We start from the raw sequence: 18,081 nt of genomic DNA, 5'->3' as shown, positions 1-18,081 counted from the left end.
GAAGTCAGCTTTACCAACGTCTCCCTCCGACAGGGAGGCAGTAGTGGAAACAATTCACAAGCTGTATTCCCAGCAGGTGATAATCAAAGTACCCCTCCTACAACAAGGAAAGGGGTATTATTCCACACTATATTGTGGTACTGAAGCCAGACGGCTCGGTGAGACCTATTCTAAATCTGAAATAGTTGAACACTTACATACAAAGGTTCAAATCAAGATGGAGTCACTCAGAGCAGTGATAGCGAACCAGGAAGAAGGGGACTATATGGTGTCCCGGGACATCAGGGATGCTTACCTCCATGTCCCAATTTGCCCTTCTCACCAAGGGTACCTCAGGTTCGTGGTACAGAACTGTCACTATCAGTTTCAGACGCTGCCGGTTGGATTGTCCACGGCACCCCGGGTCCTTACCAAGGTAATGGCCGAAATGATGATTCTTCTTCAAAGAAAATGGACGATCTCCTGATAGGGGCAAGGTCCAGAGAACAGTTGGAGGTCGGAGTAGCACTATCTCAAGTAGTTCTACGACAGCACGGGTGGATTCTAAATATTCCAAAACCGCAGCTGTTTCCGACGACACGTCTGCTGTTCCTAGGGATGATTCTGGACACAGTCCAGAAAAAGGTGTTTCTCCCGGAGAAGAAAGCCAGGGAGTTATCCGAGCTAGTCAGGAACCTCCTAAAACCAGGAAAAGTGTCAGTGCATCATTGCACAAGGGTCCTGGGAAAAATGGTGGCTTCTTACGAAGCGATTCCATTCGGTAGATTTCACGCAAGAACTTTTCAGTGGGATCTGCTGGAAAAATGGTCCGGATCGCATCTTCAGATGCATCAGCGGATAACCCTGTCTCCAAGGACAAGGGTGTTTCTTCTGCGGTGGCTGCAGAGTGCTCATCTACTAAAGGGCCGCAGATTCGGCATTCAGGACTGGGTCCTGGTGACCACGGATGCCAGCCTGAGAGGCTGGGGAGCAGTCACACAGGGAAAAAATTTCCAGGGAGTGTGATCAAGTCTGGAGACTTCTCTCCACATAAATATACTGGAGCTAAGGGCAATTTACAATGTTCTAAGCTTAGCAAGACCTCTGCTTCAAGGTCAGCCGGTATTGATCCAGTGGGACAACATCACGGCAGTCGCCCACGTAAACAGACAGGGCGGCACAAGAAGCAGGAGGGCAATGGCAGAAACTGCAAGGATTCTTCGCTGGGCGAAAAATCATGTGATAGCACTGTCAGCAGTGTTCATTCCGGGAGTGGACAACTGGGAAGCAGACTTCCTCAGCAGGCACGACCTCCACCCGGGAGAGTGGGGACTTCATCGGGAAGTATTCCACATGATTGTGAACCGTTGGGAAAGACCAAAGGTGGACATGATGGCGTCCCGCCTGAACAAAAAACTGGACAGGTATTGCGCCAGGTCAAGAGACCCTCAAGCAATATCTGTGGACGTTCTGGTAACACCGTGGGTGTACCAGTCGGTGTATGTGTTCCCTCCTCTGCTTCTCATAACCAAGGTACTGAGAATTATAAGACGTAGAGGAGTAAGAACTATACTCGTGGCTCCGGATTGGCCAAGAAGGACGTGGCACCCGGAACTTCCAGAAATGCTCACAGAGGACTCATGGCCTCTGCCGCTAAGAAGGGACTTGCTTCAGCAAGTACCAGGTCTGTTCCAAGACTTACCGCGGCTGCGTTTGACGGCATGGCGGTGGAACGCCAGATCCTAAGGGAAAAAGGCATTCCGGAAGAGGTCATTCCTACCCTGGTCAAAGCCAGGAAGGAGGTGACCGCAAAACATTATCACCACATGTGGCGAAAATATGTTGCGTGGTGTGAGGCCAGGAAGGCCCCACGAAGAAATTTCAACTCGGTCGATTCCTGCATTTCCTGCAAACAGGAGTGTCTATGGGCCTCAAATTGGGGTCCATTAAGGTTCAAATTTCGGCCCTGTCAATTTTCTTCCAGAAAGAATTGGCGTCAGTTCCTGAAGTCCAGAAGTTTGTCAAGGGAGTATTGCATATACAACCCCTTTTTTGTGCCTCCAGTGGCACTGTGGGATCTCAACGTAGTTCTGGGATTCCTCAAATCACATTTTAAACCGCTCAAATCTGTGGATTTGAAATATCTCACATGAAAAGTGACCATGCTGTTGGCCCTGGCCTCGGCCAGGCGAGTGTCAGAATTGGCGGCTTTGTCTCACAAAAGCCATATCTGATTGTCCATTCGGACAGGGCAGAGCTGCGGACTCGTCCCCAGTTTCTTCCTAAGGTGGTGTCAGCGTTTCACCTGAACCAGCTTATTGTGGTACCTGCGGCTACTAGGGACTTGGAGGACTCCAAGTTGCTAGATGTTGTCAGGGCCCTGAAAATATAGGTTTCCAGGACGGCTGGAGTCAGGAAAACTGACTCGCTGTTATCCTGTATGCACCCAACAAACTGGGTGCTCTTGCTTCTAAGCAGACGATTGCTCGTTGGATTTGTAGCACATTTCAACTTGCACATTCTGTGGCAGGCCTGCCACAGCCTAAATCTGTCAAGGCCCATTCCACAAGGAAGGGGGGCTCATCCTGGGCGGCTGCCCGAGGGGTCTCGGCATTACAACTCTGCCGAGCAGCTACGTGGTCGGGGGAGAACACGTTTGTAAAATTCTACAAATTTGATACCCTGGCTAAAGAGGACCTGGAGTTCTCTCATTCGGTGCTGCAGAGTCATCCGCACTCTCCCGCCCGTTTGGGAGCTTTGGTATAATCCCCATGGTCCTGACGGAGTCCCCAGCATCCACTAGGACGTCAGAGAAAATAAGATTTTACTTACCGATAAATCTATTTCTCGTAGTCCGTAGTGGATGCTGGGCGCCCATCCCAAGTGCGGATTGTCTGCAATACTTGTACATAGTTATTGTTACAAAAATCGGGTTATTATTGTTGTGAGCCATCTTTTCAGAGGCTCCGCTGTTATCATGCTGTTAACTGGGTTCAGATCACAGGTTGTACAGTGTGATTGGTGTGGCTTCCTTATTGTGTACGCTCGTCCGGGCACAGTATCCTAACTGAGGCTTGGAGGAGGGTCATAGGGGGAGGAGCCAGTGCACACCACCTGATCCTAAAGCTTTTACTTTTGTGCCCTGTCTCCTGCGGAGCCGCTATTCCCCATGGTCCTGATGGAGTCCCCAGCATCCACTACGGACTACGAGAAATAGATTTATCGGTAAGTAAAATCTTATTTTTTCTTGTCAAATGTTTGCTTTCTTCCTGAGATGGATCTTAAAGTTTTTAGTTGTTGGTTAGAAGGGGTCCGCTTTTGAGTATATGGCTGGTGACTGTGGGCTGAATCACGTCCTTTACTTGCAAGTTTGCAATTTCCTTCACTCTCTTGGTCCATCTCGCACCCTTCACTCGGCTCTAATGCCCTTTGAACTTTTCTGTGCTGGACCCTCACCTCCTGCTCATACTAATTCTTTGATACAGTATATACCCTTCTTTTGGAGGATGCAAGTCTTCGGCTTCTGCATTTTACTAAGACATGGGACCTACTGTAGAGCTGGGTGAAGATGTGGGGGAGGCCAACTGGGTTAAAATATTGAATTTGGCACAAGCTTGCTTCTAGTGTTGGTGTACGGGAGACCCAGTACGAGTTAATATCCCATTGGTATAGGTTTCCAAATACCCTCTCTAAGATGATTTCTTCTGCGGAAGGTAACTTTAGAGATACATGGTTCCGCTGGTTGTACTTTAGGTACTTGAAAATCTTTAAAGATGTTTTTCTTTCTCTTCCCTCTTAATCCACCTTATGCCCTATGGAACCTACTGGACCTTGATCCCCTGGTTTGAGTGGAACTTACCTCTTTCTATTGTTTGACTGTGCAGACTCCGAAGCTGTTCTCTCCCCCCTCCCCCTTTTCTTTTTACTTCTTCTTTTCTTTCTTTCTTTCTTTCTTTCTTTCTTTCTTTCTTTCTTTCTTTCTTTCTTTCTTTCTTTCTTTCTTTCTTTCTTTCTCTTGACTCACCAAATTTTTTTACCTCTTCTCTTTTGGATATTGTTTTGTTTTGATTTATTTCAAGATTGTCTTATATGTTTTTACTGTTTTATATTATGTATTTAATTTTTAACTTGATATTGTGTTTTCCTTTCCCCCTTTTCTGTACCCCCTTTCCTGAAAAATGTCCTTAATAAAAAATGTATGCAGTTGGACCCAGAGTTCAGCAGCCATGTAGGATCATGGGCAACTCTGACTTTTTCTAAAGGAGCAATCACTTACAAGGCATGACATTTGTAGTTTATTAGCTTCTCCGCAGCCATCCCTTACCTCCCCTCCACAGCCTACCCCTAATCCACAACCTAACCATAATGTCAACATTTTGACAATGTCGTCATTTCACCTGTTGACATTCTGACAATAACCGAAAGTGTGGGCGCATGAACAGGACGGGCGCTGCGCATGTGCCCGCGGGGCCATCATAAAAATTCTGGTTGGATCAAGATTTGCAATCCAACCTGAATTAGCCCCTTTATATAACATCCATTGGAGACACTTTGATGTATCAGGCAAAGTCCTATTGCTGATTAAACCTATTTTCACTGGCAATACTGCTGATAAGGTAATGGCATATTCAAGTCATACTTGTGTATCGTCCTTCTTGTATGTTTGTGAGACCAAGTGAATCAAAGCAACCACTATGCAAGCATGGAAATATCCAACCACCACAATTAAAGCAATCCAGTTTGCAAGATCCACAGGCATACCATCTCTTATTGAGCTTGCCATAATGTACTCCGTGTGGAACGTCATTTTTTGAAAATCAAAATGCAGAAAACTGTTTCTCACTCCCTTAATGCAGCTCTCTTAAACCATCCAGAGAAGTACTGTAGGACTTACCACAGAATTCCAAACTACGTGAGTCCTGTGCTACTGTAATTTGTTATTGTCTAGCAATTTTTTAAGTTTACCCACTACAGCAAAGAGGAAAAATATCAAAAATGAAAATAAAATGAAGGGACTTAGGGCGGGATGTACTAAAGGAAAAATGCGGTAAACCCCCCGAAAACGGGGGTTTTACCGCATTTTCAAATGTGCTAAGACCCTACCGCCGGTATTTCGCTATCCAGGGTATCGCCATCTCTGGATGGTGATACCCTATAGAAGCCTATGGGCTTTTTATCACCGACCGAAGCAACCCGTTGCAGACGCCGACCCCCCTTGCCCCGGCATACCTTCCTCCAGGTAGCCCTGGTACTGGAAGCTAATCTTCTCCTCCCCCTAGCAAAGCAGCCGGAGGTCCTTCCGGCTGCAGGGGGGAGGAGGAGGAGGCGCCGGGGGCAGCCTGCTGCTTCCCGGCGTGGGAGAAGTGTGGAGACCCCTGGGAGGTAACGGAGACCCCCTGCAGACCACCTCACAGGTATCGCGGGGGGCCTCCGTCACTGTATTGCGATATTGACCACATATGTTAGTACATATGCAATCAACATCGCTGCGGTAGGTGGCGAGGGGCGGCGATGTATCTTAATACATCCCGCCCATAGGCCTCAAACCAGGCTGTTCAGCCAAATGCGGTTTAAGAGAGGAGATGGCCCATGTGCAGGCTTTATACAGGCCCCCTCTTATCTAGAATCGCAGTAGACTCTGGCTTTCTGACATATCTAGAGTGCATGTACAAATATATGGGAAAATTGCAGTAAATTGCTGTCAGCACTCTGGTGGAAAGCTCCAGCCATCCACCAATCTGCATGCTGACAGCCATTTACCGTGTGGCTGCAGGCTGGGAGGCAGGTAGGGAATGCTGCCTCACTGCTCTCATTGTGTAACCACCACCTGCCCCTGCTCAAAACCCCTAGAAATGACGGGCCCTTGGCAGCTGCCCAATGTGCATATACGTTAAGATGGCCTTGGCGCCAGATTAATTATATGGGTGCAGGGTGTGAGGTGTGGGCCTTCCTGGACCCAGGGGCCCTTGTGCACTGCACATCCTGCACCCATTGTAGATACGTCAATGTGTCCCATCTAGATCAGCACATTACATGGGTGTAAAAATAGCTAAATATATCTTTAGGTGGGCATATACACAGAGAGATTTTCAGGATACGTCAGTTATCTCTCTCCATGCAATCTGCCAGACATACACTGCCATCTGCACAGTCCTTGCACTGTATAACATTGAAGTAAGTGCTGTTAGAAACCTCTTTCAAACACATTGTTTCTGCAGCTATTATAGGTTTAATTTGGGCTGTCGTACTGAAGGTGGTGCTGTCCGGAGGCGAAATGGAAAAGTATCTTTCTGTAACACTGCACTGAAAACTTTAAGTGAAGGAACATAATTGTGTGTTTATGAACAATGCATATAACTGTAATGTCTTACACAGTCATAATTAGTTCCCGAGTTACACATATTAACTGTGCATCTAACTTTTCATTTCAGGCATTACACTCCGATCAGCAGTATGGATATCTTCCCCATCTTTTATTGGCAATATATCAGTAAGGAACGCCACAGATATTTGGCCTATCGCTTTTTGTGTAGGAAGTGCTGTAAGTATGGTTATTTTATCACAGCCATTTGCGTGAGATGCTTGTGCTGTTATACATGTTTGAGCTGACTCAGCTAAAATTGAACATTTATTAGATGCTCACAACTAACAATGATCATGGCTTAATTATATGTGTCCATTACAAGACATCTAAACAAACTGGGATGATACAATGATAATTGAATGTAGGGTATGTCCTACGACCCCCCTCCCTTCCCCGCCAGTTCCCTGGGGTGCCTTAGAATGTACGGTGCTTTTGCACTGTACGATCTTTCATTCCTCTGCAATTGCCTGGCGGCGAGCATTACACCCCTGGCAATGAGCATTGCACCCCTGGCAACGAGCATGGAACACAGAGCATGAAACCCCTGGCAATGAGCAGGTAATTTGAAAGTTATTAGAAACCTTACTGTAGGGTATACTGTATCACGGGCATTGCAGTGTGTGGCATAATATGGTGCAGAGGCGTCACTCACCTCTGTGACACCCGGTGCGGCAGCGAGGAGTAAAGAGGCGGGGCTTCGCGGGAATGGGCGGGGCTTAAATAGAGGGGCGGGGCTTCGCGGGCGGAACACATTTTTAAACCATTGCAGGTACGCAAAGGGGGCGGGGCTTTACGGAGGGGCGGGGCTTCGCGTCCCGACACCCGTTTTTTTTTTCACTGGGGGTGTGTGGGAGGTGAGGGCTGACTCTCGGGAGGTGCTGTCCCTGCAGTGCTGGCTCCTACAAAGTGACAGGAGCCGAGTGCTGCACATAATATAACAGTGCAGCACTCGGCTTCTGTCACTCTGCAGGAGCCGGCATTTTGGTGTCACCCCTCGGCGGGTGACACCCGGGAGCGGGCCGCACCCCCCGCACCCTCCTTGTGACGCCACTGATATGGTGCAAGGGGCATTACTGTGTGGGGCCGAGGTCTGTTGGTGCAGGGTCAAAAACTCGGGTATATGGTAGTCATTTCCTGCAAGGCCCTGCCCCAATAGGTGTTTTCTTTTACGTCCTAGAGGATACTGGGGATCCATTTAGTACTATGGGGTATAGACGGGTCCACTAGGAGCCATGGGCACTTTAAGAATTTGATAGTGTGGGCTGGCTCCTCCCTCTATGCCCCTCCCACCAGACTCAGTTTAGAAAATGTGCCCAGAGGAGCTGGTCACGTTTATGGAAGCTCCTGAAGTTTTCTGCATTTATTTGTTTGTTTGTTATTTTCAGGCAGGACTGGATGGCAGCAGCCTGCCTGCTTTGTGGGACTCAGGGGGTAGAACGGCCCAACCTCTTGAAGGGTTAATGGTTCCATTCCCCGCTGACAGGACACTAGCTCCTGAGGGAACTATTCGCAAGCCCCACCACAGCGAGCGTACATTCCGGCAGCACACCACCACCCCTAACAGAGCCAGAAGAAAGAAAAGTGGTGAGTACTAAGCCGGCGTCCCGGTTAGCAGGTCGCCGACCATTATGACGGCATGAGTGTATGGAGATGCACGGCTTCTAACCGGGGCAGTTTGCTTCTCCAGACTCAGTAAACAACTGCGTCTCAGTACACTGTACACACTACCCACACTGGCAAACTAAGCCTTAAAACAGTTCTGTCTCCATTTTACGCAAAGATTACCTAGCCAGTATAAAAATCGGGAAGACTGCGCGCCATTGAAGTGGTGGGGCTTCACTATGAGCGGATCCAGAAGCACACCAGCACCATTTTCCTTCTGCAGTGGACACAGACGCTGACTGACAGGGATGCGCAGCTCCTCTGGTGTGACTCCATATTACCTCAGCGGTACCAGGGGGTCACAGCAGGAGGGGAGTGATTATTAGTGTACTAAATCCCCAATCTGGGTACTTAGTCTGCGACCTGGATAAGCTTGGCATTAGCGATAAGGATGTGGTGTGCTGGCTCCAAATACCTCTGTGTCTCCCTGGAAGGGCTCTTTGTGGGTTAATTGTGTTTTTAACCTTTCCTGTGTGTGTGCTGTCACATTTACAATATGTCAGACAAAGAGTATGTTTCATGTACGGCAGAGTGTTCCTCCTCCCAGGGAGCTCACTACTATGTCCTCAGTGTAGTGCACCTTCTCATGTTAGCAGGGCTGAACCAGCGTGGCTGGATTCCCTCAAAGGAATGATTTCTAATATCTCTAATAAATTGTCCCACAATGAGAAAGAGACGCTATACTTAAGACAGTCTGTGGATGAGATTATGAACAGAGACTCAGTCCCCAAACGAGCATCTTAGTCCCTTGCCATTTGTCCACAAAATCAAACTCTGGCCCATATCCTGACTCTGACGCTGAGGGGTCAGATATGGAAGAGAGGGAGGTGGATTCAGAAGGGGTCGGGAGACGCTGCTCTGTCACAGGGAATACAGGGTCTTATAGAAGCTATCAGAGATGTGCTACAAATTCCTGATAAGGTGACAGAGGAGTATGAGGAATCTTATTTTAATGTAAAAAAGAAGTCCTCAGTCACTTTTCATATGTCAAAGGAATTGAATACCCTGTTTGAAGAACCGTGGGTTAATCCTGATAAGAAATTTCAAATCCCTAAAAGGTTACTCTCATCTTTTCCTCCTGAGGATAGGAAAAAATGGGAAAGTCCACCGATAGTGGATGCATCTGTGTCCAGGTTGTCACGGAAGATTGTGTTACCCGTCCCTGGTGCAGCCTCCCTGAAAGACACGGCTGATCGTAAGATTGAGACTACACTCAAATCCTTGTACACAGCTGCTGGGGTGGTTCAGAGACCCACTATAGCATGTGCGTGGATTACTAAAGCCATTGCTAAATGGTCAGGTAACCTTATTAAAGGGTTGAATTCCTTATCTAGGGGGGAGATTGTGTTGTTCCTGCAACATAGACAGGATTCTGCAATCTTTATGGTGGAGGCCATAAAAGAAGTAGGTTTGCTTAATGCACGCACCACTGCTATGACAGTATCAGCACGCAGGGGCTCATGGTTATGCCAGTGGACCATGGACGTGGACTCCAGGAAAGGCGTGGAAGGCCTACCCTTCACAGGAGAGGCCTTATTTGGAGATGAACTGGACAAATGGATATCCACAGCTACTGTAGTATAAGTCCACATATCTTCCTTCTGCAGCTCCCCCAACCAGGAAGGCCTACTCAGGACATTGGCGTTTCTATAATGGGTGCAGTGTGTGCGAGGCACACGGGCCTCCAGGTCCAGGGGGGCCCACCCTGCACACACTGCACCCATTTGCTTAATACTTACCTCTCTGTAGTCCCCCATCAAAGCCATCCCTTTTCGGCAGCGCAATAGAGTTGGAACACTAGGGGGAGCAAACTCTATTGCGCCCGCTGAAAACTCTGGAAAGATGGCACGGCGGTCATTTTTCCGGAGTTTCGCGCATGCACATTAGCAAAATCTTCGGGAAAATGGCCATGCGCCGTATTCTCGGAGGTTTGCGCATGTGCAATAGAGTCTGGTCTCAGACTCTATTGCCGAGAAGAAGGATGGCACCGCCGGGGGACTCCGGAGAGGTAAGTATTAAATGCTGTGCATCAGTCAGAGAGGAGGGGGCCCCTGAAGCAGAAGGCTGCACACGGCCTCCTCCTTTCTTAAAACGCCCCTGACTCAGGACCTACACTACAGTCCGTCGGGACTGCCAAGTTTAAGGGCAAAGTCAGAAGATCTTCTACTGCCAACAGAGGCGCTAGAGGTAAACCACGCAAACCTGGAAGATTGGCAGGTGAGAGCCCGACTAAGAAATTTTAGTCACATCTGGACAACATCATGCCATAATCCCTGGGTCATAGATCTTATTTCCCAGGGCTACAGACTGGAGTTTCAGGAGCTCCCACATCACAGATTCTTCAAATCAGGCTTACTAGCTTCACAAGAGGCAAGTATAACCTTACAGGATGCCATTCAAAAACTGGTACAGACTCAGGTCATTGTTCCAGTTCCACCTCATCTGTAAAACAAGGGGTGCTATTCCAACTTGTTTGTAGTACAAAAACCGGACGGTTCGGTGAGACCAATTTTGAATCTAAAATCGTTGAACCCATACTTACGAGTATTCAAATTCAATATGGAGTCACTGAGAGCAGTGATCTCGAGTCTGGAGGAGGGGGAATTTCTAGTGTCTCTGGATATCAAGTATGCGTACCTTCACATTCCGATCTGGCCACCTCACCAGGCGCTTTGCACTACAGGACCACTACACTGCGCACCACTACGCTTTGCACTACAGGACTGTCACTACCAGTTCAAGGCCCTGCCATTTGGTCTCTCCACGGCATCGAAGGTGTTTACCAAGGTGATGGCAGAGATGATGTTTCTCCTTTGCAAGCAGGGAGTGAACATAATTCTGTACCTGGACGATCTTCTGATAAAGGCACCATCCAGGGAAAGGTTGTTGAGCAGAATTGGTCTCACAACCAAACTACTCCTGGATCACAGGTGGATTCTAAATCTCCCAAAATCTCATTTAGAGCCAACGCGGAGGCTCCCATTTCTGGGAATGATACTGGACACAGAGTCACAGAAAGTTTTTCTTCCATTGGAAAAGGAATTGGTAATCCAGTCGATGGTTTGGGATGTCCTGAAGCCAACACGAATATCGGTGCATCTATGCATTCACCTTCTGGGGAAAATGGTGGCCTCTTACGAGGTGCTTCATTACGGAAGGTTTCATGTGAGGGCCTTCCAGCTGGATCTGTTGGACAAATCGCATCTTCACATGTACCAGAGGATCCGTCTGTCGTCAAAGGCCAGGATCTCCCTTCCGTGGTGGCTACAGACTTCTCACCTAATCGAGGGCCGAAGGTTCGGGCTTCAGAATTGGATTCTGCTAACCACAGACGCCAGCCTCAGAGGTTGGGGAGCGGTCACCCAGGGGGTGCAGTTTCAAGGAAGATAGTCAAGTCAGGAAGTCCTCCTTCCAATCAACATTCTGAAACTCAGGGCTGTATACAACGCCCTTCTGCAGGCCTCATATCTTCTTCAAGATCGGGCAATTCAGGTTCAGTTGGACAATGTGACGGCAGTAACGTACATAAACCAACAGGGAATAAGGAAAAGCAGAGCAGCAATGTCAGAGGAATCAAGTATTCTTCTCTGGGCAGAAAAACACGCTGTGGCATTGTTGGCGGTCTTCATTCCGGGAGTAGACAACTAGGAAGCAGACTTCCTCAGAAGACACGACCTGCACCCGGGGGAGTGGGGCCTTCACCCGGAGGTGTTCAGGTGCTTGGCACGTCGATTGGGATGTCCACAAATTGACATGATGGCCTCTCGTCTCAACAAGAAGCTCAAGCGGTATTGTTCCAGGTCGAGAGACCCACAGGCAGTGGCAGTGGACCATCTGACAACTCCATGGGTCTATCAGATGGTGTACATGTTCCCTCCACTTCCGCTGAGCCCAAGAATTCTCAAAAGAATAGAAAGGGAAAAAGTTCAACCAATTCTAATTACTCCGGACTGGCCCAGAAGGACCTGGTACGCGGACCTTCTGTGGATGCTCCTGGAAGATCCGTGGCCTCTACCTCTTCACGAGGATCTCATGCAACAGGGGCCGTTCGTCTATCAAGACTTAACATGGCTACGTTTGATGGCATGGAAGTTGAATGGCTGATTCTAGCCAGGAGAGGGATTGCTGACAAGGTCATCCTGACTATGATCCAAGCCAGGAAGGGGTGAACGTATAAACATTACCACCATATTTGGAAGAAATACTTCTCTTGGTGTGAGAGCAGAAAATGTTCTGCGGTGGAATGTCATCTGGGAATTTTCCTGCTTTTTCTGCAGTCGGGTGTGGATGTGGGCCTACGTCTGGGCTTCATAAAAGTCCATATTTCGGCCTTGTCCAATTTCTTTCCGAAAAAATTTGTCGTCTCTTCCTGAGGTCCAGACGTTCTTGAAAGGGGTTCTGCACATCCAGCCTTCCTTTGTGCCTCCCACGGCACCTTGGGATCTCAATTTGGTGCTGCAGTTCCTCCAATTGGACTGGATTGAACAGTTACAGGAGGTAGACGTAAAATATCTTACGTGAAAAACCGTCACACTGTTGGCCTTGGCTTCTGCAAGACGTGTGTCGGCTGGGGGCGTTGTCTTACAAGTTCCCCTATTTAATCTTCCATGAGGATAGAGCTGAACTCAGGACTCGTCAGCAATTTCTTCCTAAGGTGGTGTCGGCGTTTCACTCAACCATCCAATTGTGGTTCTGGTTGTGACCGACACCTCTGTTACTTCAAAGTCTTTGGATGTTGTGAGGGCTTTGAAGGTGTATGTGAAGAGAACAACTCGTCACAGGAAATCGGACTCGCTGTTTGTTCTTTACGATCCCAAAAAGACTGGGTGTCCTGCTTCAAAGCAATCAGTTGCATGTAGGATCAGGTTTAATATCCAGCATGCTTATTCCACGGCAGGATTGCCGATTCCAAAATCAGTACAGGCACACTCGACTAGGTCAGTGGGTTCTTCTTGGGTGGCTGCCCGCGGTGTCTCGGCCATATAGCTCTGCCGAGAAGCTACTTGGGCGGGTTCTAACTAGAGATGTGCGGGTTCGGTTTTACTCGGATTTACTCGGGTATTTCGGGTTTTGCTTATTGGATATCCAAAACGCGTGACATCCGTGATCCAATAAGATACCGTTTCGAGCCCCGAGTAAATCCGAATAAAACCGAACCCGCATATCTCTAGTTCTAACACGTTTGCAAAGTTCTACAAGTTCGATACCTTGGCCTCTGAGGACCTTCAGTTTGGTCAATAATTTCTGCAGGACCCTCAGCACTCTCCCACCCGGTTTGTGAGCTTTGGTACTTCCCCATGGTACTAAATGGAACCCCAGTATCCTCTAGGACATAAGAGAAAATAGGATTTTAATTACCTACCTATAAATCGTTTTCTCGTAGTGCGCAGAGGATACTGGGCGCCTGCACTGTTACTTGGTTAAGTATTGTTGTTTGGTTCAGCTGTTGCTGTTGCTGTTCCTGTTCCAAGTTTGGTTAGCATGGCTTTCCTCTTGCTTGTGTGTGCTGGTTCGGAATCTCACCACTATCCTTTTATATCCTTCTCTCAAAGTATGTCCGTCTCCTCGGGCACAGTTTCCTAGACTGAGTCTGGTAGGAGGGGCATAGAGGGAGGAGGCAGCCCACACTATCAAATTCTTAAAGTGGCCATGGCTCCTAGTGGACCTGTCTATACCCCATGGTACTAAATGGATCCCCAGTATCCTCTACGGACTACGAGAAAAGGATCTACTGGTAGGTAATTAAAATCCTATTTTTTTTTATGTCTATGGGGGGAGGGGGTGCATTATAGAATGTCTGGGGGGGAGGGATTTTTTTTACTGTTTGCACTGGGAGCCGAATTGTCTAGAAACAGCCCTGGCTAGCAGCACATTGAGGGAGGAGGGGGATGGTAAAGGATGAAGGGAAAAGCGAAAAGAAAGGGGTTGGTTGTGGAAGGAGAAGCCAATTGGGTAAGAGGAAAAGTGATTTGTGAGGGGCACAATTTAAAGGTGGGTGGTGGGGGCACAAGAAAAAGATGGTGGGTGGGCATAAATAAATACACACTGGTGGGGGTGCAGGGGTGGCAGCCATGAAGAAATACAGCTAGTGACTGGGGGAAAGGGGGGGGGGGATTTGAAGAAATACATTCTTGTGATTGTGGGGTTATTAAGAAATGTGTAGGGGACATGAAAAAATCCACAATACACACTGGTGACTGGGAGGACATGGGGGCAGGGGGGGGGAGTGGACATGCTGGTGACTTGGGGGGTAAGTGAAGAAATACAGACTGGTGACTTGGAGGGGAGAGGAGATTTTAGGAAATACACCTTGGTGACTGGGGGGGGAGGATGACATAGAGACGTACACACTTTCACTGGGGATGGGGACATGGGAACATGGTGACGTGCACACTGGTGACTGGGGTTGGGGGACATGGAGATGTACACGTTGGTGATTGGGGGAGGCATAGAGACATACACACTGGTGACTGGGGTTGGGGGACATGGAGATGTACACGTTGGTGATTGGGGGAGGCATAGAGACATACACACTGGTGACTGGGGTTGGGGGACATGGAGATGTACACGTTGGTGATTGGGGGAGGCATAGAGACATACACACTGGTGACTGGGGTTGGGGGACATGGAGATGTACACGTTGGTGATTGGGGGAGGCATAGAGACATACACACTGGTGACTGGGGTTGGGGGACATGGAGATGTACACGTTGGTGATTGGGGGAGGCATAGAGACATACACACTGGTGACTGGGGTTGGGGGACATGGAGATGTACACGTTGGTGATTGGGGGAGGCATAGAGACATACACACTGGTGACTGGGGTTGGGGGACATGGAGATGTACACGTTGGTGATTGGGGGAGGCATAGAGACATACACACTGGTGACTGGGGTTGGGGGACATGGAGATGTACACGTTGGTGATTGGGGGAGGCATAGAGACATACACACTGGTGACTGGGGTTGGGGGACATGGAGATGTACACGTTGGTGATTGGGGGAGGCATAGAGACATACACACTGGTGACTGGGGTTGGGGGACATGGAGATGTACACGTTGGTGATTGGGGGAGGCATAGAGACATACACACTGGTGACTGGGGTTGGGGGACATGGAGATGTACACGTTGGTGATTGGGGGAGGCATAGAGACATACACACTGGTGACTGGGGTTGGGGGACATGGAGATGTACACGTTGGTGATTGGGGCAGGCATAGAGACATACACACTGGTGACTGGGGTTGGGGGACATGGAGATGTACACGTTGGTGATTGGGGGAGGCATAGAGACATACACACTGGTGACTGGGGTTGGGGGACATGGAGATGTACACGTTGGTGATTGGGGGAGGCATAGAGACATACACACTGGTGACTGGGGTTGGGGGACATGGAGATGTACACGTTGGTGATTGGGGGAGGCATAGAGACATACACACTGGTGACTGGGGTTGGGGGACATGGAGATGTACACGTTGGTGATTGGGGGAGGCATAGAGACATACACACTGGTGACTGGGGTTGGGGGACATGGAGATATACACGTTGGTGATTGGGGGAGGCATAGAGACATACACACTGGTGACTGGGGTTGGGGGACATGGAGATGTACACATTGGTGATTGGGGGAGGCATAGAGACATACACACTGGTGACTGGGGTTGGGGGACATGGAGATGTACACGTTGGTGATTGGGGGAGGCATAGAGACATACACACTGGTGACTGGGGTTGGGGGACATGGAGATGTACACGTTGGTGATTGGGGGAGGCATAGAGACATACACACTGGTGACTGGGGTTGGGGGACATGGAGATGTACACGTTGGTGATTGGGGGAGGCATAGAGACATACACACTGGTGACTGGGGTTGGGGGACATGGAGATGTACACATTGGTGATTGGGGGAGGCATAGAGACATACACACTGGTGACTGGGGTTGGGGGACATGGAGATGTACACGTTGGTGATTGGGGGAGGCATAGAGACATACACACTGGTGACTGGGAGTGAGAATGACTCCATATGGTCAAGATGCATTAGGTTGACAAGGTCAAAAGTTCAATAGGGTTAAAAGATTGACATGGGCAAGGTAGACAGTATGAAAGGTCAACAGGTACAAAAGGTCGACATAGAAATGGTCGACAAAAAAGGTCGACAGAAGTTTTTTGGGGTGTAATTTTCTATGTTTCAAATGTGACCTCAATAATTAGAAATGTATATTCTCGTGGGCTCGCTTCACTCACCACGCTTCAGGCAAGGTGCCTCGCTCCACTACCGCTGCACTCGGCACAGGTTACTATACCCAATGATAGTCCATGTGGAGGGTAAATCAAGCCAAAGTTGAAAAATCTGTGAAAACCCCCCAAACACTTGGGTCTTCCATATGTGTACAAATTTCCCTTTTTATAGGTAGTATATATAGAGACACAAAACAGACGGATTTGTCATGTCAAAAATTGGGAAATTAAATATTAGTCTCTATGTGACTATACTTTCAGGTGCAATAATAGAGAGTTTGTATTCAATTACTACAATTATCTCATTTACAAAAATTTCTAACTATAAGCTGATCACCATAAAAATTGTAAAAACTAGAAAGCAGCTCCCACTTAGTATTCTGAAGTTACTCTAAACACTTATAATACATATACACATATAAGAGAGCGCATTTAAGTTTTTAAAAATAATTTATTACACATAAAAAAGCTAAAAATTACTTTAACAGAAGTTGATTGATTGATTGATTGATTGCTCATTCAAATGCGTGAAAACACCAAAGAGCTGTAGAAATAGCACCAAACTGGCAAGTCAATGCTGTTAGCCACTTTAACAAGAGGGCAGAAGGGTTACTTAAGCATGAGAGTCAATTAGAAGAATAGAGCCAAAATAGAAGCATAATCTCTTAATGTAATCGGTACTCCCTATCATGCCTCCCTCCCACACTCACCATTTCCGTCAACAGCATCCCTTATGTATTGGAGCAGGCACAATTCTCTATCGCTCTTATCATCTTCCCAGAGTTGCCGTCAATTGACTGCTGACATCACTGTGTTAAATCAAACAGTTGATAGTATTTACATAGCAGTGTATGGGATCTATGTACTAATCCTTGGACTGCTATAAAGTGAACGGAGATAAAGTACCAGCCAGCCAGCTACTACTGTAACTGTCATATTTAAAACACATCCTGTAACATGGTAGTTAGTAGCTTATTAGCTGGTACTTTATCTCCATCCACTTTATTTCCGTCCAAGGCTTAGTAAATACACCCCTTAGTCCTTCTAAATGTCTGACTCCACCCGTGTCTATCTCATTGCACTTCATGCCTCCTTACCATTCAGCCTAAACTGCCTTGCAGGTTCTTATTGATTATCAGGGAGCTGGTAGTTTCCAAGTCATTAATCTGTCAACTGTACTTTTCCATAAGAACCTCCTGTTGTAGATAGCTGATCATTATACATTATTTTCCATTGCAGCTTCTGTAGATGTACCAATATTACAGATGACCTTGCAATAGCTTCTCTTAGTGACTTTCTTTATTTGCAGCTATGTTTATGGGTTGCTGATGGATATTCATTGCATGTGCAATTTTCCCATACTCTACCCCAGATTTGTGCCCCTCTATAATAATTTCTCAGTAATGCTAAGGTGCAAGGCCTCACGGAGACAGTGATATTTATATTTCTAAAACTAAATTACAGCAGATGATCAAACAATTTTGTACAATGGTGAAATATTTTTGAGGTAATGTACCATGCCTATGCAAAGTTCAGCTAGCAATCACAAGTAGATTTACATTTGTTTTTCATATTTAGCAATTACCGCCAAATTATACTTCAATCTCTTTTCAGATATAGGCCCCGGGGAAGAGAAAATGAGAAAAATATGTTGAAAGCTGGAAAACTTTTCAAAGAAATATTCAATAGATAAATGCATTTACCATTTATTTCCTACAATACTTTAGTAACTAAGACCACTTTTCCACAATAGTCCCTGGTCTGACCCCTTTCACACTGCAGCGCCGATCTCGCATGTTCCCAGGTTGGTGCCACTTACAATGCACATG

At 47.5% G+C, this 18,081-nt stretch overlaps 1 protein-coding gene across 1 annotated transcript in view; it reads left to right on the top strand.

The window, feature by feature from the left end:
• GPR143 (G protein-coupled receptor 143) overlaps positions 1-18,081 on the top strand; it is a 127,852-nt gene that overhangs the window by 9,814 nt on the left and 99,957 nt on the right. Inside the window, exon 2 of the mRNA XM_063955528.1 lies at positions 6,411-6,520. Coding sequence (XP_063811598.1) covers positions 6,411-6,520 — 110 coding nt within the window. The remainder of the gene's footprint in view (positions 1-6,410; positions 6,521-18,081) is intronic.

This window comes from Pseudophryne corroboree, chromosome 2 (assembly GCF_028390025.1).
Source record: "Pseudophryne corroboree isolate aPseCor3 chromosome 2, aPseCor3.hap2, whole genome shotgun sequence".
NCBI lineage: Eukaryota > Metazoa > Chordata > Amphibia > Anura > Myobatrachidae > Pseudophryne > Pseudophryne corroboree.
This window is presented reverse-complemented; position numbering and strand designations above follow the sequence as displayed.